This window comes from Salvelinus alpinus, chromosome 24 (genome assembly GCF_045679555.1).
Source record: "Salvelinus alpinus chromosome 24, SLU_Salpinus.1, whole genome shotgun sequence".
Taxonomy (NCBI): domain Eukaryota; kingdom Metazoa; phylum Chordata; class Actinopteri; order Salmoniformes; family Salmonidae; genus Salvelinus; species Salvelinus alpinus.
This window is the reverse complement of record NC_092109.1, coordinates 32,133,511-32,158,944: the sequence shown is the minus strand read 5'-3', so window position 1 is coordinate 32,158,944 and position 25,434 is coordinate 32,133,511. Positions and strand designations below refer to the sequence as shown.

The window sequence follows — 25,434 nt, the reverse complement described above, 5'->3', positions numbered from 1 at the left end:
CTTATTTTTTACTCATCTATTTTTTACTTAACACATTTTTATTAAAACTGCATTGCTGGTTATGGGCTTGTAAGTAAGCATTTCACTGTAAGGTTATATTCGGCACATGTGACAAATACAATTTGATTTGATGTTGGGAATTTAGCCAGGACACCAGGGTCAACACCCCTACTCGTACAATAAGTGCCATGGGATCTTTATTGACCACAGAGAGTCAGGACATTTTAAAGTCCCATCCAAAAGACAGCACCATATGCAGGGCAATGTCCCCTTCACAGCCCTGGGATCTCCTTAGAGGGAAGAGCACCCCCTACTGGCATTTCAACACCTCTTCCAGCAGCATCTGATCTCCCATCCAGGACCAACCCTGCTTAGCTTCAGAGGCATGCCAGCAGTGGGATGCAGGGTGGTATGCTGCTGGCAGAGATATCTGTAGCACTGATATGCCCAGTAAATATTTATCTCTTTTAAGCATCATGTATTATCTGTGAGAACATGAGTCTTATCTAACATCTCCCTCAAGAAGGGAAAGATGTCGATGAATAAACGACACATTCACAATTCCACAGTAAAGTAGGTCCCCCTTTAACCCTCACCAATAGTATTTTATCTACTTCCCCTCAGGTGGGAGCTAATTTTCCAAGTTCACAAGAAAATGAGTGACGCAAGAAAAAAAAACATTAACATCAGCAAAAGATTTATCAGGCAGAGAGAGAGAGAAAGGCTCAATGTGATGCTCAATGATCAGAGTTGCCAGAGGCTCTATAGTACCCCATCTCCCCACTTTCTCCCTGATCAAACACAGTCAGGAAAAGGATGGCTAAGTGTGATATTGTCTCTCCAAAACTATAACAACACCTAGGGACAGAAAGCATTTGTGAACCTCAGACAGCAGTAAATTGGTTCCTCTCTCCCCTGAGCCCAAACCCAGACGGCCTCAGCACCTGCCCGCTGAGCTATCTGATTTCATTTTTTATTGCTTATTCCGTTTTCCTCGACCATTGTCATTACTAGAATTTTGTCTCATTGTGCCTGTGGTGGATTTTTCAGACCTCCTCAACTAAGCGGAGAATAAGTGGTGTATGAACTAGAGAGGGGAAACAACGGGCCAGTGGCTTCTAGTCTGAAGTGGTGAAGAAGGAAGCAAACAAAGGGAGCAACAGAGATAGGAGGAAGAACTACAGAACTACAAAACAACATCATCCCTCAATCTATCTTTTCTTTAGTTATTGGCTTAAGGCAAAGACAACATAGACAAAGTGGCTCAACCAACAACCCTGCTATCCAAGGGAACATAGCATGATGAAATAAGGGAAGATAACAGAGGAGAGAGAAGATATGAGGCATGGCCCAAAAATCAAAAGGAATGAAATATCATGGTTCCACCAATCATTGGTCATGTTTTCTTTGAGATAGGTGCTGTTACTGGCCTTGGGCGATGTTGGCTCCTCATGAAGAGGGAGAGTGGAGCTGGATGCCCAATCTTGAGGCAGGCACTGGACAGACAGCCACATCGATTCATCCAGACAGACCTTATTAATTCATCCATTTATTTATTTATCTGCACAGCTTGTTCAACTCCATGTGTACTGATGTGAGAGAGAAGAGCTAAGAGATGGGCAGCTAGGACTACTAAAGAACATGAGCAGTCGGAGCAGGAGAGATAGAGATTGCAGAAAAATAATGATGGAAATTAACAAAGGAAAACCGAAAGCATGAAACGGATGTAAGACAGAGTGCCATAGGAGAAAGGTGTGAATGTCCATTTCCTCATTGTGGTTGTTCTTCCCTCAACCTTAAGTCTCCTCATCAGTCTCAGTGCCATGGTGGAGGTGACCCAGTGAATGTGATACTGTAGCTGATCATAAGAGGGGTAGTAGGGGGCTCGTTATACCGGACACCACCAGCCCAGCATAGCAGCAGGCAGCAGCAGCAGGGGCAGCATGGGTGCTGTGTGGCTTGCCGCTCCTCTACGGCCTCCTCGGGTCCCGGAGCCCACACTAGACTTCTCCTTCTCAGAATACAGTGGGATAACATTGAATTCCTGGCTTTCCTCCTCTACCTCCTCTTCCTCACTGTCCTCCACCTGAAAGACAGAGGGGATGTAATATAATAAATAATTTGTTATTAAAGTAACTGCCCAGTGAAAATCACACTTTTAATAGTTCATATTCTGTTAATTCATATCCAAATAATGCTCATCCTATACTCGTATTTGTGGCCAAAGCATAAATTGGAGAAAAACCACATCAAAAACCCCAACTCAAACATGTATCTCAAACGTACCATTTCAAAAATGTTTGCTATTTCCTCATAGAACATGTCATCTCCCTGAGGAGGATGAGTTGGCCAATCAGTGCTCTAGAGGAGGATGAGCTGGCCAATCAGTAGTCTACTCGCGTTAATATTTTTAACGACCGGTATACGCCCACAACATTCCAACACAGAAAAGTTGCTTTTTATTTCATGGAAATCTGGAAACACTGGGCATTTACTTTAAAATAAAGGGAGCAGAACTTGCAGGTAACTACCGCACATTGTGCATGCTGTATCTGCTTGGTAGAACTAAATAGTGATAGTAAATTGGATTCGAAGATCAAGCTTGGAAGAAAATAAGATCCATTATTTGCAGTGAGTAGTCATGAGCTTCCTACCAGACACGAATGGCAACTCAGCATTAAGCAAAACATGTTGTATTTAGGTGTTGAATTCAGAATCCAAAAGGTGTCAGCATCTTTTTTTATTAGAAAGAAAGGTGAGAATCTTGGTCATGGTACTGGATCAACAGAGTGAGAAGTGTATTAAAAAGGAACATCTTGAACCTGCACTCAGGGGGAGGGAGGCTTACAGCCTCTTCACACTTAATACACTAGTAGGGTAAAAAATACCATCGGCTACACATATTACTCAAATGAACACTTGTGTACTTGCTATGTCTTGAACGCTACCGCCGGAGGTAGCGCACGACACTCCCCCGACAGTTGCCCCCTTGAAGCAGGGCAGCGTAAAAAGAATTGTCTCATTGAGCCAACACTCCTACAGTATAAATGGTAAAAGCAGAGCAATGTTTTTGAAACAGCAGCAATGTTTAGACATTTTCCTTATTTTTGAGACTTGTTTTTCATTTGTAACAATGTGTGGTGATTTCAGAGGTGGCAGGTCCTGGAGCGAGCGGTACGGGAGAAATTGTTTTCCTGGGACGTAGAATTGTTCCTGATCTGTTAGTAGGCTAACCTAACCAACTCCAGACCCTAGTTGCAGCATAGGTCATAGTAATAAATCAGCTGTAAAAAAAACTGTTTTATATGGCCTATGATATGGCCTATGATATGGCCTATGATATGGCCTATGATATGGCCTATGATATGGCCTATGATATGGCCTATGATATGGCCTATGATAAGGCCTATGATATGGCCTATGATATGGCCTATGATGGGACCAGATTACTTTTCTAATCAGGTTATATGTTTTTTTTTTAAACGACTGGAAAAACTCCTCGTCCAAGGGAGGATGAAAACATTAAAACCCTTTACACAGACAGAGACAACAATTGCGATCAGACAAAAACAAACAAAAAACGAACAGGGCTGAGCTGGCTGTATGCAGGGTTGCATCGTTAGGTCTTTGATGGGTAATTAAAAAGACACTCATACAGTATGTCATCACTATTGTGTTGATTGAATTAATCAATCTAATAATTATGACACACTCCTCACTATTGTCATTGGTTGCACTGGTTGCACAAGCAGTCATGACATCACCCTGAAGAAGGCACAGTGATGCCGAAACGTTGGTGATTTACCCAATAAATTACTGGGAGTTATATATATATGGAGTGTGCGACTCTCTTTGTTTTTTATAGCTTACGATTGATTAATTCCAGTCAATAACTTTGGATTAAAAAGGCCAAGGTCGCCTAGCCCCCCGAAGTGTGAATATAAACCACATTTGATCAAATTCACATTTTCTCAGAATACAAATAACTGGGCCTATTTTAGGCAATAAATACATACATTTGAAGTCGGAAGTTTACATACACTTAGGTTGGCATCATTAAAACTAGTTTTTCAACCACTCCACAAATTTCTTCTTAACAAACTATAGTTTTGGCAAGTCGGTTAGGACATCTACTTTGTGCATGACACAAGTCATTTTTCCAACAATTGTTTTACAGACAGATTATTTCACTTATAATTCACTGTATCACAATTCCAGTGGGTCAGAAGTTTACATACACTAAGTTGACTGTGCCTTTAAACAGCTTGGAAAATTCCAGAAAATGATGTCATGGCTTTAGAAGCTTCTGATAGGCTAATTGACATAATTAGAGTCAATTGGAGGTGTACCTGTGGATGTATTTCAAGGCCTACCTTCAAACTCCGTGCCTAGTTGCTTGACATCATGGGAAAATCAAAAGAAATCAGCCAAGACCTCAGGAAAAAAATTATATGTCTGGTTCATCCTTAGGAGCAATTTCCAAATGCTTGAAGGTACCACGTTCATCTGTACAAACAATAGTACGCAAGTATAAACACCATGGGAACACGCAGCCGTCATACCGCTAAGGAAGGAGACGCGTTCGGTCTCCTAGAGATGAACGTATTTTGGTGCGAAAAGTGCAAATCAATCTCAGAACAACAGCAAAGGACCTTGTGAAGATGCTGGAGGAATCAGGTACAAAAGTAACTATATCTACAGTGAAACGAGTCCTATATCGACATAACCTGAAAGGCCGCTCAGCAAGGAAGAAGCCACTGCTCCAAAACCGCCATAAAAAAATCAGACTATGGTTTGCAACTGCACATGGGGACAAAGATTGTACTTTTTGGAGAAATGTGCTCTGGTCTGATGAAACAAAAATAGAACTGTTTGGCCATAATGACCATTGTTATGTTTGGAGGAAAAAGGGGGAGGCTTGCAAGTCGAAGAACACCATCCCAACCGGGATGCACGGGGGTGGCAGCATCATGTTGTGGGGGTGCTTTGCTGCAGGAGGGACTGGTGCACTTCACAAAATAGATGGCATCATGAGGGAGGAAAACTAGGTGGATATATTTAAGCAACATCTCAAGACATCAGTCAGGAAGTTAAAGCTTGGTCGTAAATGGGTCTTCCAAATGGACAATGACCCCAAGCATACTTCCAAAGTTGTGGCAAAATGGCTTAAGGACAACAAATTCAAGGTATTGGAGTGCCAATCACAAAGCCCTGACCTCAATCCTATAAAACATTTGTGGGCAGAACTGAAAAAGCGTGTGCAAACAAGGAGGCCTACAAACCTGACTCAGTTACACCAGCTCTGTCAGGAGAAATGGGCCAAAATTCACCCAACTTATTGTGGGAAGCTTGTGGAAGGCTACCCGAAACGTTTGACCCAAGTTAAACAATTTAAAGACAATGCTACCAAATAGTAGTTGTTATCAGTAGGCTACAGTTGATCAGACTGAATCACAGACTAATTGTGCAAGTTGGCAAATCATGAGGTTTTTTATTTTATTTATATTTTTGGTGGCGGGTATGGGCTTCCATATAAAAGAGCTTGTCGTGGTGAATTCACTTATACCCATGTTTTCAGTCACAATTTGCTTTTACCACATGTAATGACTTGTAATGACTTCATTTTACCTTTATTTAACTAGGCAAGTCAGTTAAGAACAAATTCTTATTTACAATGACGGCCTACCCCGGCCAAGCCGTAACCCGGACGACGCTGGGCCAATTGTGCGCCGCCCTATGGGACTCCCAATCACAGCCGGTTGTGATACAGCCTGGAATCAAACCAGGGTCTGTAGTGACACCTTTAGCAATGAGATGCAGTGCCTTAGACCACTGCGCCACTCGAGAGCCCCATATTAATCCAAATGAAGCCTGGTTTGTTGTAAGGTAGGCCTACTGTACTTTTCTATTCGTGTGATCAATCAATCATTCATTTTTGATAGGCTAACCGTACTTGATGAAGGCCGTCATAGTAACGCCGTGCTTTTGTCTTGAAGTTAAAATGTAGAGTGTAGCCTACAGACAACAAAAATAAACCCTTTAATTGTCTGCACATACATGCTTTGAATTGTTGCATTATTGAAGAGTGTAATATGGTTAGGTTGCATTATTCAATAGTGTAATATGTTTTAGAAGATAAGTTTCTGTCATTGTTGAATAGTTTGTGCTTACTGGCTAGTGACTACCGTGATATTTACAGTCAATTTGAGCTGCATACCAAGAATGTTGTGTTGCCAGCGACAACGAAAGGTAAGGCAAGGATGTAATGTGAATTGAAAAGTAGAATTCTCTTTCGCCACCCCGCTCCTCAGACGCTCCTTCATATCTTGTTGTGGGAATAGAGACTTAGAGGTTAGCAGTAGAGAAGAGAGGGAGGGATTGGAACTGTGTAAAGGAGAGGAGAAAGGGAGTGAGGAGGATTAGGATGGCAAGAGAAAGGAGGATAGGAGACAGATGGGTGTGAATAAATGAATATCAACAACTCAAGAGGATTGATGCTCCCTCCTGCAAACACCTCTGCCTAATCCTCACACACTGTGAGAGAGAGAGGGAGTGTGAAGAAGCTAGGGACAGAGAGATAGTGAGAAAAAAGGTAAGGAGGAAATCCTGGGTCTCTGTTCAATGCGTCAGTAATGTGTTGACTGTGAGCCTTGTGTTGAGACAGATGTGTTGGGAGTGTATCTCAGGTCAGGTCTGTGAGTGAGCGTTGACACTCAGGCAGCTCCGTTGGCGCTCATGTCACACCGTGGGTCATCATGCAGTTCACAGAGCATCCCTGACCCAGTGAGAACCCACTTTAGAAAAACCCACGGAACAAGCTTTTTGTCCACCATTGTTTTTAAGTTAGTGTACAGCCATTATGCAGACTGGGTTTGGTAAGGCAATGAAGAGTACTTACACTCACACTGTTGCGTTCTGATAAAATGTTAACGTTGACATTGATCTTGTCCTTGTCCTGAAAGATGCGTGGAGAGGGGGTGGCTGATGCGTGGTGACGAGGGGGCAGGGTCGTGCTCTCCACAGGGCGAGGGGAAGAGCCACCCAAATAACTGATAGCATTACCTGAGACAACAACAGACATCATCATTATCATCACCATCATTATCATCATCTCCATTCATCATCACCATATCATCATCACCATCCATCATCATCACCATCCATCATCATCACCATCCATCATCATCACCATCCATCATCATCACCATCCATCATCATCACCATTCATCATCACCATATCATCATCACCATATCATCATCACCATCCATCATCATCACCATCCATCATCACCATCCATCATCACCATATCATCATCACCATCCATCATCACCACCATCCATCATCATCATTATCACAATCTATCATCATCATCATCATCATCATCACAATCCATTATCATCACCATCCATCATCATCATCATCACCATCCATTATCACCATCATCACCATCCATCCATCATCACAATCCATCATCACCATCACCATCCATCACCATCACCATCCATCATCATCACCATCCATTATCATCACCATCCATCATCATCACCATCCATTATCATCATCACCATCCATTATCACCATCCAAAAATCATCATCACCATCCATCATCATCATCATCATCATTGTCACCATCATCACCATCGTCGTCATCATCATCACCACCATCATCATCATCACCATCATTATAATCATCGTCATAATCATCACCACCATCATCATCACCATAATCATCATCGTTGCCATTATCATCACCATAATCATCATCGTCAACATCATCACCTCTATTTTACCCACTGCTGATGATGCAAATGTCCTCAGAATTATTCATAGTAGTCATGAATTCATTAATCAACTGGGCATTGAACCCTTAAAGGTGGGGGGGTTAATGGGTGTGTTCACTCGTGTGTGGGGCAAGCATTTGTACATTCCCTCTGCCTAAACAGTACACAGTTACAGCCATTCACCCTTCTAGATAACTTGAAACCGTCTAAGCAGGTCTTGCGTCTTGAAGTCGCCTAGGACAGCTAGTGATAGCCAACTTCCTTCGCCAATTAGCTTCAGCTGGCTGGTGTGCGATCGTGGCAAAGTTGGTTTAACATTGGATAGTCTATCTCTGGGGCTAGTCAGGTACCGTCAATGTAAATGAGACAGTGTTTTCATATTGCACATCTTTTGGTTGTCTCATTAAATCCTTTAAATATTTGTATATGAATTTCTACAATGTATAGTTGGTTTGAGGTTTTCTTAGAAATTTGGAGCTATTGACATTTAAAAATATTGTCCCATGTACATTGTGTAATTTACTTATGGTCCCTAACGAGCTCCATAGGGATATCTTATGTCAAACCAAATTGACCATGGGCATTATGATCCGGTCGTATACAGCTGCACTCTGAATTGATTATTATTTGGGTGCTGCCAGCTGTGGGCATGTGGGCAGGATTGAAATAAACCCAACCAAAGGAAAACTGTCACGGTACGCTTCATTCTGTAAGGTACCCTTCATTCTGTTACGGTACCCTTTATTCTGCTACGGTACCCTTCATTCTGTTACGGTACCCTTCATTCTGTTACCTTCATTCTGTTACGGTACCCTTTATTCTGCTACGGTACCCTTCATTCTGTTACGGTACCCTTCATTCTGTTACGGTACCCTTTATTCTGCTACGGTACCCTTCATTCTGTTACGGTACCCTTCATTCTGTTACCTTCATTCTGTTACGGTACCCTTTATTCTGCTACGGTACCCTTCATTCTGTTACGGTACCCTTCATTCTGTTACCTTCATTCTGTTACGGTACCCTTTATTCTGCTACGGTACCCTTTATTCTGCTACGGTACCCTTCATTCTGTTACGGTACCCTTCATTCTGTTAAAGTACCCTTCATTTGGTTACAGTATCCTTCATTTGGTTACAGTATCCTTCATTTGGTTACAGTACCCTTCATTCTGCTACAATACCCTTCATTCTGCTACAGTACCCTTCATTCTGTTACAGTACCCTTCATTCTGTTACAGTACCCTTCATTCTGTTACAGTACCCTTCATTCTGTTACAGTACACTTCATTCTGCTACAGTACCCTTCATTCTGCTACAGTACCCTTCATTCTGTCACAGTACCCTTCATTCTGTTACAGTACCCTTCATTCTGTTACAGTACCCTTCATTCTGTTACAGTACCCTTCATTCAGCTACAGTACCCTTCATTCTGTGACATACCATTTTTTCCTATCATCTTATACATCTCAGTTTTGGACGAGACTGACTTTATGACCAAATTGAACACAATTTGTTTTTACAATTTACTACTTGTAGTACATTTTGACACTAGAATAAATACTTCTGACTCATATCGATGCCACATAGGCCATTTTTCAATACGAGAAGTTGCTTTTTAGGGGCAGTCCCTCTTTAATAAGGCTTGGCAATAATTCAGTTATTTACCTCAGTTGCATGCTCAATATGTAAAATCATATGTGAATAAAACATTTTCATTTAACAACGCTGTCCATCAACATTTGTAATTAAGCGCTGTACTACAGTATACCATACAGAAAAAGTAAGCAGCTCTCTAGGGCTACTGGGCTACAGACCGCCCGCTAATGTATTTGTGTCATCTGCTGATTTCAAGTAGGCTCACAGGACCAGTGCTCTTGCTGCAGCAGCCTGTAGGGGGTGTCATTGTGGGTGGGTGGGTGAGGGAGGGAGTATGACTCACGCAGACAGACGTTTCTGTGGAACATGTTCATGATGTGCAGACAGTCCTGCCATTGGTTCCCACTTCCCTCACAGGTGCACCACTGGGACACGTCCATACTGAGATTGTTGGCATAGTTGGGGGTCATGATGGTGCCTGGTTGACAAAGACACACACAAGAGCAGGTTGGGTTCACAGAGATGTGTCAGCAGACCTGACTTCCATACGAACATGGAACGTATGATGAAAAGCCAAACAAGCCCATTGGCAATGAAATGAGTGCCTACCTACACCTTAAGGTTAGCAAAAACTAACAACAATGACCTGATTAAAAGGCCCTTGGAGTCAACTCTGCACTTCTTCTCTAACATTGTTCCTTCCTTGTGTTGTTAATCCCTCTTCCATCCTCTCCCTCCATCTCCTGTCTGCCTCCCCCTCAATCCCTTTCTCTCTCCAGCTCACCTATGAGCCCGGCGTAGGCCTTAAGGCAGACGGCTCCACTGTCTCTCATGCAGCCAGAGGGAGAATGTGACGAGGGCTGGCAGTTGTGCTGGAAATCAGCCAGCCGAGATCTGATAGACACACACACACCACCACACACACACACACACACACACACACACACACACACACACACACCAACACACACACACACACACACACCAACACACACATTCACACAAACACACACCCATACACAAACACACACACACACCAACACACACATTCACACAAACACACACCCATACACAAACACACAAAGGGAGAAAAACATAATTGTACACAGGTGCCAATACTGGGTTGGCAACTTGGCAGTGTAAATTTCTGAGGGCGTCTTTACAATTATGTTTTTTGGATGCAGTACCTAGCGAAAGGCAGAATCTGAAGCACATGAAAGCATAGAGGAGGAGAACGTTCCAGCTTGGAATCGTGTGAGCACCCGCAATGTTTCTTAATACACATTTTTCAAAACATTGACCTGAAACATGAGACTCGAGGTGCTGCAATATTATTCTGAATATTAGATTTTTCCTGTATGTATATGTATGTATATATACTGTATATCTACAGTGGGGAGAACAAGTATTTGATACACTGACAATTTTGCAGGTTTTCCTACTTACAAAGCATGTAGAGGTCTGTCATTTTTATCATAGGTACACTTCAACTGTGAGAGAAGGAATCTAAAACAAAAATCCAGAAAATCACATTGTATGATTTTTAAGTAATTAATTTGCATTTTATTGCATGACATAAGTATTTGATACATCAGAAAAGCAGAACTGAATATTTGGTACAGAAACCTTTGTTTGCAATTACAGAGATCATACGTTTCCTGTAGTTCTTGACCAGGTTTGCACACACTGCAGCAGGGATTTTGGCCCACTCCTCCATACAGACCTTCTCCAGATCCTTCAGGTTTACGGGGCTGTCGCTGGGCAATACGGACTTTCGGCTCCCTCCAAAGATTTTCTATAGGGTTCAGGTCTGGAGACTGGCTAGGCCACTCCAGGACCTTGAGATGCTTCTTACGGAGCCACTCCTTAGTTGCCCTGGCTGTGTGTTTCGGGTCGTTGTCATGCTGGAAGACCCAGCCACGACCCATCTTCAATGCTCTTACTGAGGGAAGGAGGTTGTTGGTCAAGATCTCGCGATACATGGCCCCATCCATCCTCCCCTCAATACGGTGCAGTCGTCCTGTCCCCTTTGCAGAAAAGCATCCCCAAAGAATGATGTTTCCACCTCCATGCTTCACGGTTGGGATGGTGTTCTTGGGGTTGTACTCATCCTTCTATTCCTCCAAACACGGCGAGTGGAGTTTAGAGCAAAAAGCTCTATTTTTGTCTCATCAGACCACATGACCTTCTCCCATTCCTCCTCTGGATCATCCAGATGGTCATTGGCAAACTTCAGACGGGCCTGGACATGCGCTGGCTTGAGCAGGGGGACCTTGCGTGCGCTGCAGGATTTTAATCCATGACGGCGTAGTGTGTTACTAATGGTTTTCTTTGAGACTGTGGTCCCAGCTCTCTTCAGGTCATTGACCAGGTCCTGCCGTGTAGTTCTGGGCTGATCCCTCACATTCCTCATGATCATTGATGCCCCACGAGGTGAGATCTTGCATGGAGCCCCAGACCGAGGGTGATTGACCGTCATCTTGAACTTCTTCCATTTTCTAATAATTGTGCCAACAGTTGTTGCCTTCTCACCAAGCTGCTTGGCTATTGTCCTGTAGCCCATCCCAGCCTTGTACAGGTCTACAATTTATCCCTGATGTCCTTACACAGCTCTCTGGTCTTGGCCATTGTGGAGAGGTTGGAGTCTGTTTGATTGAGTGTGTGGACAGGTGTCTTTTATACAGGTAACGAGTTCAAACAGGTGCAGTTAATACAGGTAATGAGTGGAGAACAGGAGGGCTTCTTAAAGAAAAACTAACAGGTCTGTGAGAGCCGGAATTCTTACTGGTTGGTAGGTGATCAAATACTTATGTCATGCAATAAAATGCAAATTAATTACTTAAAAATCATACAATGTGATTTTCTGGATTTTTGTTTTAGATTCCGTCTCTCACAGTTGAAGTGTACCTATGATAAAAATGACAGACCTCTACATGCTTTGTAAGTAGGAAAACCTGCAAAATCGGCAGTGTATCAAATACTTGTTCTCCCCACTGTATATATATCATATTTTCTGAATATAGACTTGCTTTTAATTATTTGTTACTTTTATTTCTTATTTTGTAGGTATTTTTCTTAAAACGTAATTGTTGGTTAAGGGCTTGTAAGTAAGCATTTCACTGTAAGGGCTACACCTGTTGTATTCGGCGCATGTGACAAATTAAATTTGATTTGATTTGACTTGATAAGAACACTGGGACTTAGAGTCTGCTAGTCAAACCCAGTTGTGTATTCATAATTCCCATCTAACACCTCTCACCTGCTCGACAGGCATACTCAACCCTACAAAACACCACTGAGCAGCCAGTGGAATAAAAACACTTTAGCCTGGGTTGGAGTCATCGCAGAGCTTTATCAACGTATCATTGCTCCTTATTATTCTGGATGTTATCAATGATGAAGATTAGTGAACAACCTCTTCCCTGTAGGGAACTCAAACCTATTTGTACTGTAACTATTTATCTGAACCTCTTGTGCTGAGAGGATTGCAAACATTCAAATGGTTGATGAAATAGGTACATCCAGTCCTCTCCGCCTCTAACCTCACACTCTATAACCTATTTGCATTGTGATTATAACTGTTCATGTGCCTCGATACAGGACTTAATGTGGAGTGGAAAAGTTTAGCCTGATGTCACACACCTCCCAGAAACCATGTTTCCCCAGCCAGCTCAGCTCACCTACACAGCTCATCCCTGGCACAGTAGCCCTGCAGGCTGAGGCAGTTGGGTTTGCTGTCTCTCTCCTCATACGAACACGACGGTACAATGGTCTTCCGCCGGCGCTCCCCACAGAGGGCATCAGAGCAGGGACAGAATAGCAGGGCGAAGCTGTACTCCTCTGGTACCCGCTCCAGGAAGCGCCGCAGCGCCCGGTGGCACTTCTGTCTGTTACAGCTGCCGTCGGAGCCCGGAGCCCGCTTGGTGCAGGCCACAACATACTCCGACCTCAGAGAACCACACTTCTCATACAGACCACAGTCCTGGGCTGCTTTCAGACACTGGTTCTGCCCATCCAGAGGAAGAGAGGAGGCTGGGTGGAGGGAGGAGTGGTAGGGTGAGGAGAGGAAGAAAACAGAGAGGAGAATGGAGGAAGGTGGGGTTTTGGGAAAAGGGGCAATGAATAAGAGAGAAAGGAAGACACAATCATAAAAGACATGATTCTGGACATCCCAGACTGTCCTAGTCATTATTCAGAGAGGAGGCAGATAAGAGCGAGCTGTGTAGTGACGGGAGTGAAGCAGTACCTGCCATGATGGAGGCCATGCGTGACATCTCTATGTGCCTCACAAACTCCACCTCCAGATCCTCATACGGAGACACCTCGTACTCATCATACACTGCAGCAACAACACAGAGAAAAACATCTCACATACACAGAGATACAATGAAACACATAAAAAGACAAAAAACACACACAGTGAAACTCACCAGCGAATCTGACGGTCCAGTAGACCCTGAGGCACAGCTCCTCCCGGCGGGAGCCGCGCTGGCACTTGCAGGCCTGGAGGGGGCGGTACTGCTGCAGGGCGCTCTGGGCCTCCAGACACTCCCCCCGGGCGTCTGGGCCCAGGGGCGACACGGCCTCCTCGGCAGCACAGTACTCCAGCACCCTGTACACTGCCGTACAGTCCTGATCCTGTACACAGCCTCGCTCAGCCTCCTGACAGTCTATGGAGCCTGACAGCACGCTGCCTGGAAGAGGTGGAGGATGGGGAACATGATTATAGCTGGTCACCAGTGGTCCTGATCAGCTATTTTTACAGTTTCGTTCTGTCAGTTAGCACCTGTTTGACAAAGAGTTTCAGTGCTTATTTGGTGAAAAGCAAGAGCCTCACGTCAGAGATGGAGTCGAGTGACAGTGTACAAAACACTTTAGAGTATTGATTTTGTTCTGTGAAGAACTGACAGCCCCATCAGTTGTCAGGATAAAGGCCAGGCAGAGTCACAGACTGAAGAGGTTAAGTAAAAGAGTGGATAGCAACGTTGTTTAATTCACAACTGTCCATTTTCAGTTAAGGGGAACTTCAATTCAGCTCATTCGTGGTAGTATTGAAATAGTTTTTGCCAAGTGGCAAATGCAGCTTTTCCCCAGATGGTTTTAAAGGTCCGACTACAAATGGGATCCGGATTTGCAGCTATATCCTCATTCAACATGTTATTCAGACTCTTTCTCTCTCTTGCTCACACCCACACATACCTGCAAACAAACAAACCATGTATATAGCTATAGGCCCACACACACACACACACACACACACACACACACACACACACACACACACACACACACACACACACACACACACACACACACACACACACACACACACACACACACACACACTAAGGGGCATCCTGATTAAATGGTCACACGCTTCAATTAAGCCCATGCTGGCTGGGAGTGCACAGTACAGCTGAAATCAGATTCCAGTGGCGTGTGGTTACAATCACAGACGCCCCATGAGGTCCACATCTCAATCGGGCAGGAGACACATCAAAACCAGAGGGATACGGTCCATCACTGCAGGCAGGGGACCCTCGCAGACGAGGCTGGCAAGGCAAGCGCTTAAACTCTGGATCTCCCACCAAGATACAGGACCACGAGCCATGTAACGTTATATGGTAATGAGATCAAGAATGTAAGTGTAACGGATCATATTAAGGACACCAAGCACTTAAATACATTAATATTAAACTAACTGCAAAATGTGCATTTTTATGAACATCTAGAACGCCATATACATCCTAATGAAGCACAGTCAATTGAATAAATCACATGCATTCTAAGCTCATTTGATAGGTTGGGGAATATGGAGTCCTGTGGGGCAGCCAGCATGTTCATACAGATAAGAGCGCTGCCCTTTTCAAAGTCCTCTGGTTACAGAGAGAAGTTATTGAATAAATTGAAATGTGAAGAACATTAATTCCCAAAGAGTTTAACGCGTTAATTTGGAGAAGACATTGTTATTGTTGTCTTTTAGCTACTGCCATGTTCATGTCCCCATGAAAAATGTGGTGGATGAGGAGTATTAGGAAATGTGGCACACACACACACACACACACACACACACACACAATGACACCTCATAATAAAGTAGAATCACAGAAAAGCAGGCATGGCCCCCGGCTTAGGTTGTGCAATTTAACAGCCTGCCAGTAATCTCCATTATGGACAGTGGTTTGTTCATTACTCTCCACTCCAGCATGTACTGGCTGACCAAGACCAAGATAGACACCATCAGCACCTTTTGTTTCAGAGGGCCTATCTTAATACACAAACACATCATTACAACCCATATCAGGTACAGACCAGCTCGGTTAAATCTTGTCAGGCAGAGAAGTGATAATTATGGTAATGACTTGAGTGTTCTTTATTGACACAATGATGAACAGTCGCCACGCTACATTGGTCAGTTTCACTGACGACAAAATGGGTGGAGGGAGGGAGGAGTGTGATGGGTGAAAGGTAAGGCGTAAGAGGAAAGGACTGAAAATCTTAAGAGTGAGGAGGAGAGATGAATACCTGTGGTATGTAAGGCTTAATGCGCTCTATTGATTTCTCAGTGGGGCGAGTTATAGAATTTGTGAGGCAAAGCTGATGGCTTTCTAGCTCAGTGACCCGCTTGAGGTTAATGTCATAAGAGCAGCCACGAACCACATATCAACACACACACTGTTCCACATCATTTGAAGTTCACACACATTTACTTATTCATCCATTCTCCCCCATACACAGTAAGTTAAACACACAAAACGCCTACACTGCCTAGTCACAGAGTAGTTCTGCAACCCGTCGATTCCACCATCTAGCTTCTCTCGTCTACAACAATTCCTTAGGAGGCATCTTGGTAACCATTTTGGAAACATGGAAACACTGGAGGAGTTTCAGGATCTAATATGCTCAGTGCACATCAGTCTTGTTGTTCTGGTGTAATTGAGGGTTGACTATTGGATAATAACTGCTACAAACATACGGTGAAAGAGAAACAAAATGAAAGAAATTCGCTCAACTTTAGTGAACTCTGTAAAGTGGTTATGATGACAAACATGTTGGGAGGGTCCACTTCAGAGGTTCCCACTCCCGGGGTTTACATATCACAGGGCTACAAGGTCAGCCCAGTATGAGGTTTCAAAAACAACTCTTTGCCGTGGGGAAAGACATAGATATACAATAATGAGCAGAACAAGCAGTACTTCCTCTTATAGCAAGCCTTCAAATATCTAGGGTGAGTTGAGTTATTTTGTTTAAAAAAGAAAAGCAAAATAAAGTAATTAAACCTGTAGACATATACAAAAAGGTAGAAAATGTTTTGTCATTTTGACCTGAACCATAAGTACGTTGAAAAATGATTGAATGAAAAAGCAAACAGCATCCTGAAATCACTGATCATTAATTGTATTTTACAGGCAAAGCCAAGATGGCCTATTTGCTTATTCATACCGACAAACAAAGACGGAAGGATGAAGATAAGAGGGACAGAGAGGAGAGAGAGGAAGGGTAAAAAGATAATTACTCCTTTACTTTGTGTTCCTAACGGTCTTTAAAAAAAGGGGAGGAAATATGCAATGATTAGTCAGATGAAAAGAAACATGAAAATGCATCTACTGGGATTTGTGGAAGTTGGTCTTGTGCTCTTGTAAGTGTTATACATACAAGACTTGTAGTTTTAATAAGACTGGCCAAGACATGTACAGCAGCCCTTGATAGGGCAGGGAATGACGGGTGCATCTTGTGGGGGGGTCATACACAGCCAAATACTGGCACACACTCACAAGAGCGCACAAATACTCACCTAGGCCTAAACTGTGAGCTGTGTGTGATGTGCACAAATACATACACGCAAAGATGGCAAAACATCTGTCAGAAAACACCTGATGCACAAACACATACAAATCCAAGACACACACACAAGGTACACACACACACACTCTCTCTCTGGGCTACCCTCCCAACCATGGATAGAGCTCTGTGCCATCTGCTCCTGGAGTTCCAAATCAAGGTTATCAACAAAATACACACGCAAACGTTCCCTCTATCGACTGAATGCCTGACTGACTGTATGTATTTTTCTCTCTACTGGTTAACTCATTTTCAAACATCTGCATTTATTGGTTTTACACACCATGTCAACATTACTGCCAGCTGCCACCCAGTTTGTGACTCAGTGGTGTCCAAGAAGTCTTTGATGGCACTCTTTAAAGGTGACATGATTCTGTGTATCAATCTCCAGAGATTAGTGCATATTGTACATGGCTCCTGGTAGCGTACAGTGAAGTAATCGTATCACAGTGTGTGTGTGTGCGCCCCACCAAACCAAGATTTGACATGTCCTGTCTGCGATAGACAAAGGGGTTTACGGATGGGATTTTTAGTCACTACGGCTGCGTTTAGACCGGCAGCCCAATTCAGATGTTTTTTTAACTAATTGGTCTTTTGATCAATCAGATCAGCTCAGAAAAATATCTAATGTTTAAAGATCTGATGTGATTGTTCAAAAGACCAAATAGTGGAAAAGAAGATCAGAATTGGCCTGCCTGTATGAATGCAGCCAGATTACTGTTTAACAACAACAACAAATAGATACAAAGGAAGTCCTCATCGGATACGATAGACTAACATAAGCAGCAGCAGCAGTGTGTCCACTTTTCTGTAACAGGTTTGACTTTAAGAGATATTGACAAGACACACTTACAGTATGTTGTTGTGGTGTTATTCTGACGGTGTACTGAGGTGGTAGTGTTGTTGTGGTGTTATTCTGACTGTACTAAGGTGGTAGTGTTGTTGTGGTGTTATTCTGACTGTGTACTGAGGTGGTAGTGTTGTTGTGGTGTTATTCTGACGATGTACTGAGGTGGTAGTGTTGTTGTGGTGTTATTCTGACTGTGTACTGAGGTGGTAGTGTTGTTGTGGTGTTATTCTGACGATGTACTGAGGTGGTAGTGTTGTTGTGGTGTTATTCTGACGGTGTACTGAGGTGGTAGTGTTGTTGTGGTGTTATTCTGACTGTGTACTAAGGTGGTAGTGTTGTTGTGGTGTTATTCTGACTGTGTACTAAGGTGGTAGTGTTGTTGTGGTGTTATTCTGACGATGTACTGAGGTGGTAGTGTTGTTGTGGTGTTATTCTGATGGTGTACTGAGGTGGTATTCTGACTGTACTAAGGTGGTAGTGTTGTTGTGGTGTTATTCTAACGGTGTACTGAGGTGGTAGTGTTGTTGTGGTGTTATTCTGACGGTGTACTGAGGTGGTAGTGTTGTTGTGGTGTTATTCTGACGGTGTACTGAGGTGGTAGTGTTGTTGTGGTGTTATTCTGACTGTGTACTGAGGTGGTAGTGTTGTTGTGGTGTTATTCTGACGATGTACTGAGGTGGTAGTGTTGTTGTGGTGTTATTCTGACGGTGTACTGAGGTGGTAGTGTTGTTGTGGTGTTATTCTGACTGTACTAGGTGGTAGTGTTGTTGTGGTGTTATTCTGACTGTGTACTGAGGTGGTAGTGTTGTTGTGGTGTTATTCTGATGGTGTACTGAGGTGGTAGTGTTGTTGTGGTGTTATTCTGACGGTGTACTGAGGTGGTAGTGTTGTTGTGGTGTTATTCTGACGGTGTACTGAGGTGGTAGTGTTGTTGTGGTGTTATTCTGACGGTGTACTGAGGTGGTAGTGTTGTTGTGGTGTTATTCTGACGGTGTACTGAGGTGGTAGTGTTGTTGTGGTGTTATTCTGACTGTACTGAGGTGGTAGTGTTGTTGTGGTGTTATTCTGACTGTACTGAGGTGGTAGTGTTGTTGTGGTGTTATTCTGACAGTGTACGGAGGTGGTAGTGTTGTTGTGGTGTTATTCTGACGATGTACTGAGGTGGTAGTGTTGTTGTGGTGTTATTCTGACGGTGTACTGAGGTGGTAGTGTTGTTGTGGTGTCATTCTGACGGTGTACTGAGGTGGTAGTGTTGTTGTGGTGGTGTTATTCTGACGATGTACTGAGATGGTAGTGTTGTTGTGGTGTTATTCTGACGGTGTACTGAGGTGGTAGTGTTTTTGTGGTGTTATTCTGACTGTACTGAGGTGGTAGTGTTGTTGTGGTGTTATTCTGACGGTGTACTGAGGTGGTAGTGTTGTTGTGGTGTTATTCTGACTGTACTGAGGTGGTAGTGTTGTTGTGGTATTATTCTGATGGTGTATGGAGGTGGTAGTGTTGTTGTGGTGTTATTCTGACTGTGTACTGAGGTGGTAGTGTTGTTGTGGTGTTATTCTGATGGTGTACTGAGGTGGTAGTGTTGTTGTGGTGTTATTCTGACTGTACTGAGGTGGTAGTGTTGTTGTGGTGTTATTCTGACGGTGTACTGAGGTGGTAGTGTTGTTGTGGTGTTATTCTGACTGTACTGAGGTGGTAGTGTTGTTGTGGTGTTATTCTGATGGTACTGAGGTGGTAGTGTTGTTGTGAAGAATGCGTACTTTTATTTAACCTTTCATTTTGACAGGGACTCGATGCTGAGACCAAGGTCTCTTTTCCAGATAAGCCCTACAATACACATCAAAATACAATATACTCATTAAAACTATACACAATAAAATACATATACACAATTAAATCAACATTATTATACACAACACAAGAAAAGCAAACATGGGGGCCTCCCGGGTGGCGCAGTGGTCTAGGGCACTGCATCGCAGTGCTATGCTGCGCCACCAGAGTCTGGGTTCGCGCCCAGGCTCTGTCGCAGCCGGCCGCGACCGGGAGGTCCGTGGGGCGACGCACAATTGGCTTAGCGTCGTCCGGGTTAGGGAGGGTTTGGCCGGTAGGGATATCCTTGTCTCATCGCGCTCCAGCGACTCCTGTGGCGGGCCGGGCGCAGTGCGCGCTAACTGAGGGGGGCGGGTGCACGGTGTTTCCTCCGACACATTGGTGCGGCTGGCTTCCGGGTTGGAGGCGCGCTGTGTTAAGAAGCAGTGCGGCTGGTTGGGTTGTGCTTCGGAGGACGCATGACTTTCGACCTTCGTCTCTCCCGAGCCCGTACGGGAGTTGTAGCGATGAGACAAGATAGTAATTACTAGCGATTGGATACCACGAAAAATTGGGGAGAAAAGGGGATAAAATTTTTTAAAAAAAAGAAAAAAAAAGAAAAAAAGAAAAGCAAACATAATCATAAAAAACTGACACATACTTCAGTAAAAATGTCCCCTAAGTGTATTGTCGATCATTCCAAACATAAGGTGCAAGGAAATTAAAGGCTGAGATACCTTCCTCTCCAGACACCAAAGGAGTCTCCAAAGTTAACCAACCTTGTGAACGGATTTGATAACTTGTCATTTCAAATCTTAACAGTGATGTTAGGGAAGTCTGAAGTTTGTGGAGCAGGACTTTGTAAACAAAGGTGGTAGTGTTGTGAGGTTATTCTTCATTTTAATTTTTGTTATTTTTACCCCTTTTTCATGGTATCCAATTGGTAGTTACAGTCTTGTCTCATCACTGCAACTCCCGTACGGACTCAGGAGAGGCGAAGGTCGAGAGCCGTGCGTCATCCGAAACACAACCCAACCAAGCCGCACTGCTTCTTGACACAATGCCCACTTAACTCGGAAGCCAGCCACACCAATGTGTCAGAGGAAACACTGTGCACCTGGCGACCATGTCAGCGTGCACTACACCCGGTCCACCACAGGAGTCGCTAGTGCGCGATGGGACAAGAACATCCCTGCCGGTCAAACCCTCCCCTAACCCGGACGACGCCTGGCCAATTGTGGGCCGCCCCATGGGTCTCTCGGGCGCGGCCGGCTGCGACACCGCCTGGAGTCGAACCCAGAATCTCTAGTGGCACAGCTTCACTGTGATGCAGAGCTTTAGACCACTGCTCCACTCCGGAGGCCCCACATTACAACTGGGTTAACCGTATTGGTGCGTATGGTGTTTGCATTTTACACCAGTGACCCGGGTTTGCGCCCCACTCCCGCTGTTTGCTATATTGGTGTCAGAAGTGAGATGGTGGCCATGGGCCCATGGGAATGCACAGCCCGGGTTGTATGTGGGGGCTGAGTTTAGTGGAAGCACGGGAACGTGCCTTCCCATTTGGAGGGATTCTAAGTTTGATTCAAGCATACTTCTAACTTTATTATATTGATCTCAGAGTAGGGTAGTGACTGATGACCAGATCAATGAACAATGACAACGACAACAACATGGTTTATTGTTCAAGACAAATTTTAATCATTCCAAGAGAAACGTCCTGAACAAACACAGCAATTTGAATACTCTGATTGAAATATGTGAATGTTGAAGGGATGTGATTTATGATGATTTATTGGGTCATTATAATGCATTCTTCACAGGGCTGTATTTATAGCCACAATCTAAACCATCAGTCTGGCAAGAGCCTGATAGCAGGGCTACCAAATAAGTTTGTTTTGGGGTAGCAGGTAGCGTAGTGGTTAAGAGCATTGGGCCAATAACTGAAAGGTTGCTGGTTCAAATCCACAAGGTGGACAAATCTGTCATTCTGCCCATAGCAAGGCAGTTAACCCCAACAACTGCTCCCCGTGAGCCGATAACGTGGATGTCGATTAAGACAGCACCCCCCCCCCCTCTCTGATTCAGAGGGGTTGAGTTAAATGCAGAAGACACATTTCGGTTGAAGGCATTAGGTTGTGCAACTGACTAGGTATCCCCTTTCTCTTTAAGTCACAATAAGAGCAGGCCTCATGGCAGAATGCAGTTAAATTGTTTTATAAACTGGGTGGATCGAGCCCTGAATGCTGATTGGCTGAAAGCCGTGGTATATCAGACCATATACCATGGGCATGACAAAACATTTATTATTACTGCTCTAATTATGTTGGTAACCAGTTTATAATATAGAAATAAGGCACCTCTGGGTTTGTGATATATGGCCAATATACCACAGCTAAGGGCAGTGTCCTAGCAAGAACAGCCCTTAGCCGTGGTATATTTGCCATATACCACACCCCCTCGGGCCTTATTGCTTAATTATACCAGCCTTCTGGTTCACACCTTTGTGATAATTTGTCTTGGAAGAGCATGCCAGTGGTTTTTCCAATAACATCACAATTAAGTAAGGTAGGTGTATAATGTTGGTATCTATCTGGTATCTATCTGGATCGGTAAAACAACGCCATGAAAACAAGACAGAAAAGCACTGTAAAACGGTTAAAGGATGAGGCAGAACACTTGTTCCTGTCTGGTTGTGTAAGGATAAGAGCAGGATAAAACCTTCAAAATGATGTCATCGAGCTATGGTCATAACTATATCTATAACCATAGATCACCCCATCTCGCTCTCTCGCATGCCTTGATTTAAGTGCTTCCGTTTCAGGTACAGAGTCTTGGTATGAAAGATGACGTTTTATAGGACCAGCAATTAAATATATAGCTCATTTGTCACCAATAGAAAGAAAGGACACATACATGAGTTTCGTAGACATGGAATATGCTAAATTAAAATGAGCACAATAGTGAATGGAATTTTGTATAGGCATCATGAACTTGAAACTAAGGACAACACTTTATGCAATTCTTAAGTGACTTGCAATTTCCTTAAAAAAACATGTAACACTTATCCATATTACTCCTTAAAAGAGTACAAATTATAAAGCTTATTGATATATATAAAAAAAAATGGGCGACTGGGCTTATGTTAAATTGATATTGGTTTAGCTAAGACTAATAATCGGCCTAGCCTCCTGTAGATTATTCATATTGTTTTACTATAAAGGATTGTCAATACTCTAGCCAGGCCTGCATTGTTAAAAAGTCAAGTAAAACCATTGTAGCCTATTTAACTTTTTGTCTCATCCAATGAGTGCTTTCTGAACCAACGACCTGCTATATTTAGAAATAGAAGCACCGCATTTATGATCTCTGGAGATCAGTTAGAAAAAAGAAGTCCCCTGACCGACTGTCCGTCGGTTGAACCCCTATATTCGAAAGTGACAGACAATCAGAAATGGTGTTAAAGGCTGTTACAGCGGAACAGTTTAGGAGAGACTGGATTTTCTTAACGAGGTGTACATGGAAGTGCAAAATGCGCTGGGTAATTTTTTATCAATTCAGAATACACTAGTACAAGATGGAGAAAAAAATACTATTTGTGGCTGAGTGTGTCGAATTTCGCTTACCATGACTGAGGACATTCATAAGTATTCCAAGGACAATCATCATGCACGGCATCAGGTAAGAGAGGTCGGGGGTTGGGTACTTCATAGAGGTACTTGGTCCTCGCGCTCACTGACCCGCCGCCTGCAACATCCAGCCACACCGAGTTTGTCCCAGGATCGACTGAAACAAGGTAGCCGATACTTGCAAATGTGTGACAATTCCTAAACCTGGACTCGCAGGAATGCAGTGATTGCAGTTGTCACGTGTTTTTTTTAAGAGAGGGTGGCAGTAAAATAAATTACATGTATATTTTGATTAGCCTGCAGTGGTCAAGAATACTCAAAAACCCGTGCAAGCGTTCCGTGATCTTGTGTCACCACCAATTTAGAAAAATGTCCCTCCAAAGTTTCCAGAAGCTGTCAAGCGACACAGAGGCCAGTCCACTTTAATTCGTTTTGAATAATTATCAATTGCACTTATGTCGCCTTGCGTCGTCGGTCCTTAGTTGCGCTTGCAAGAGTTGAAAATAGATTAGTCAGACTGCATGGCGCATCTCAAACATCAAGCAGTGTTGTGATTGGCCCCCAAGTAAATGTAATTAATACACAGACAGAAAAAGTGTGCATAGCCATACCCCGATGTGCAGCCTGGTCTCATAGACTAGACTTAATATAGTAAATGTAAATCCGGGACACTCAAATGTGTATGATATGTTACATTTGGTATGCTTGCATGAGACAGATAGATACTTAAGGCAAAAACTAAAGTAGGGTGGTTGGTCAAGGTGGGCGTATAACGGGAACATCTAGCAACCCAAAGGTTGGGAGTTTGAATCTCACCACAGACAACTTTAGCATTTTCTCAACTACTTGCTACTTTGTAGCTACTTTGCAACTACTTAGCATGTTAGCTAACCCTTCCCCTAACCCCAACTATTTTAGCCAGTGGTGAAAAGTACTTAAGTAAAATTACTTTAAAGTACTAGTTAATTAAGTAGTTTTTGGGGATATCTGTACTTTACTATTTATATTTTTTACAACTTTTACTTTTACTCCACTACATTCCTAAAGAAAATAATGTACTGTTTACTCCTTACATTTTCCCTGACACCCAAAAGTACTAGTTACATTTTGAATGCTTAGCAGGATAGGAAAATTGACTAATTCATGCACTTATCAAGAGAACATCCCATGTCATCCCTATTGCCTCTGATCTGGCAGATTCACTAAACACAAATGCTTTGTTTGTAAATGACATCTGAGTGTCAAAGTGTGCCCCTGGCTATTCATTAAAAAAAATTAAATCAAGAACATCATGCCGTCTGGTTTGCTTAATAAGGAATTTGAAATTATTTATACTTTTGATACTTAAGTATATTTTAGCGATTACATTTACTTTTGTTCTGAAGTACATTTAAAATCAAATACTTTTAGACTTTTACTCAAGTAGTATTTTACTGGGTGACTTTCACTTTTACTTGTCATTATCTTAAAGATACACTTCTTGTTAATCCAGCCGCTGTGTCAGATTTCAAAAAGGCTTTACAGCGAAAGCAAACCATGCTATTATCTGAGGATAGCACCCAAACAAAGACAGACAATCGTAATTCAACCCGCCAGGCACGACACGAAACTCAGAAATAAAGATATAATTCATGCCTTACCTTTGACGAGCTTCTTCTGTTGGCACTCTAATATGTCCCATAAACATCACAAATGGTCCTTTTGTTATTAATTCCGTCGTTATATATTCAAAATGTCCATTTATTTGGCGTGTTTGATCCAGAAAAACACTGGTTCCAACTCGCGCCACATGACTACAAAATATCTCATAAGTTACCTGTAATCTTTGTCCAAACATTTCAAACAACTTTCCTAATACAACTTGAGGTATTTTTTAACGTAAATAATCAATACAAATTTAAGACGGGATAACTGTGTTCAATACCGGAGG

At 43.1% G+C, this 25,434-nt stretch overlaps 1 protein-coding gene across 2 annotated transcripts; it reads right to left on the bottom strand.

Annotated features, from left to right (window-relative positions):
• Nucleotides 1-24,049, bottom strand: LOC139551832 (GDNF family receptor alpha-4-like). Of its 2 annotated transcripts, none has more exons than XM_071363196.1 (8): nt 23,502-24,049; nt 13,808-14,071; nt 13,624-13,716; nt 13,058-13,409; nt 10,162-10,271; nt 9,721-9,855; nt 6,899-7,062; nt 1-2,086 (listed from the first exon to the last, which is right to left on the bottom strand). In XM_071363196.1, exons 1-8 carry the CDS (start codon nt 23,584-23,586, stop codon nt 1,889-1,891), a joined length of 1,401 nt encoding a protein of 466 aa, XP_071219297.1. In that variant the 5' UTR covers nt 23,587-24,049; the 3' UTR covers nt 1-1,888. The 2 variants fall into 2 exon arrangements, with proteins under 2 accessions (XP_071219297.1, XP_071219298.1); XM_071363197.1 differs by having other exon boundaries at nt 6,905-7,062.
• Nucleotides 24,050-25,434: the final 1,385 nt, after the last annotated feature.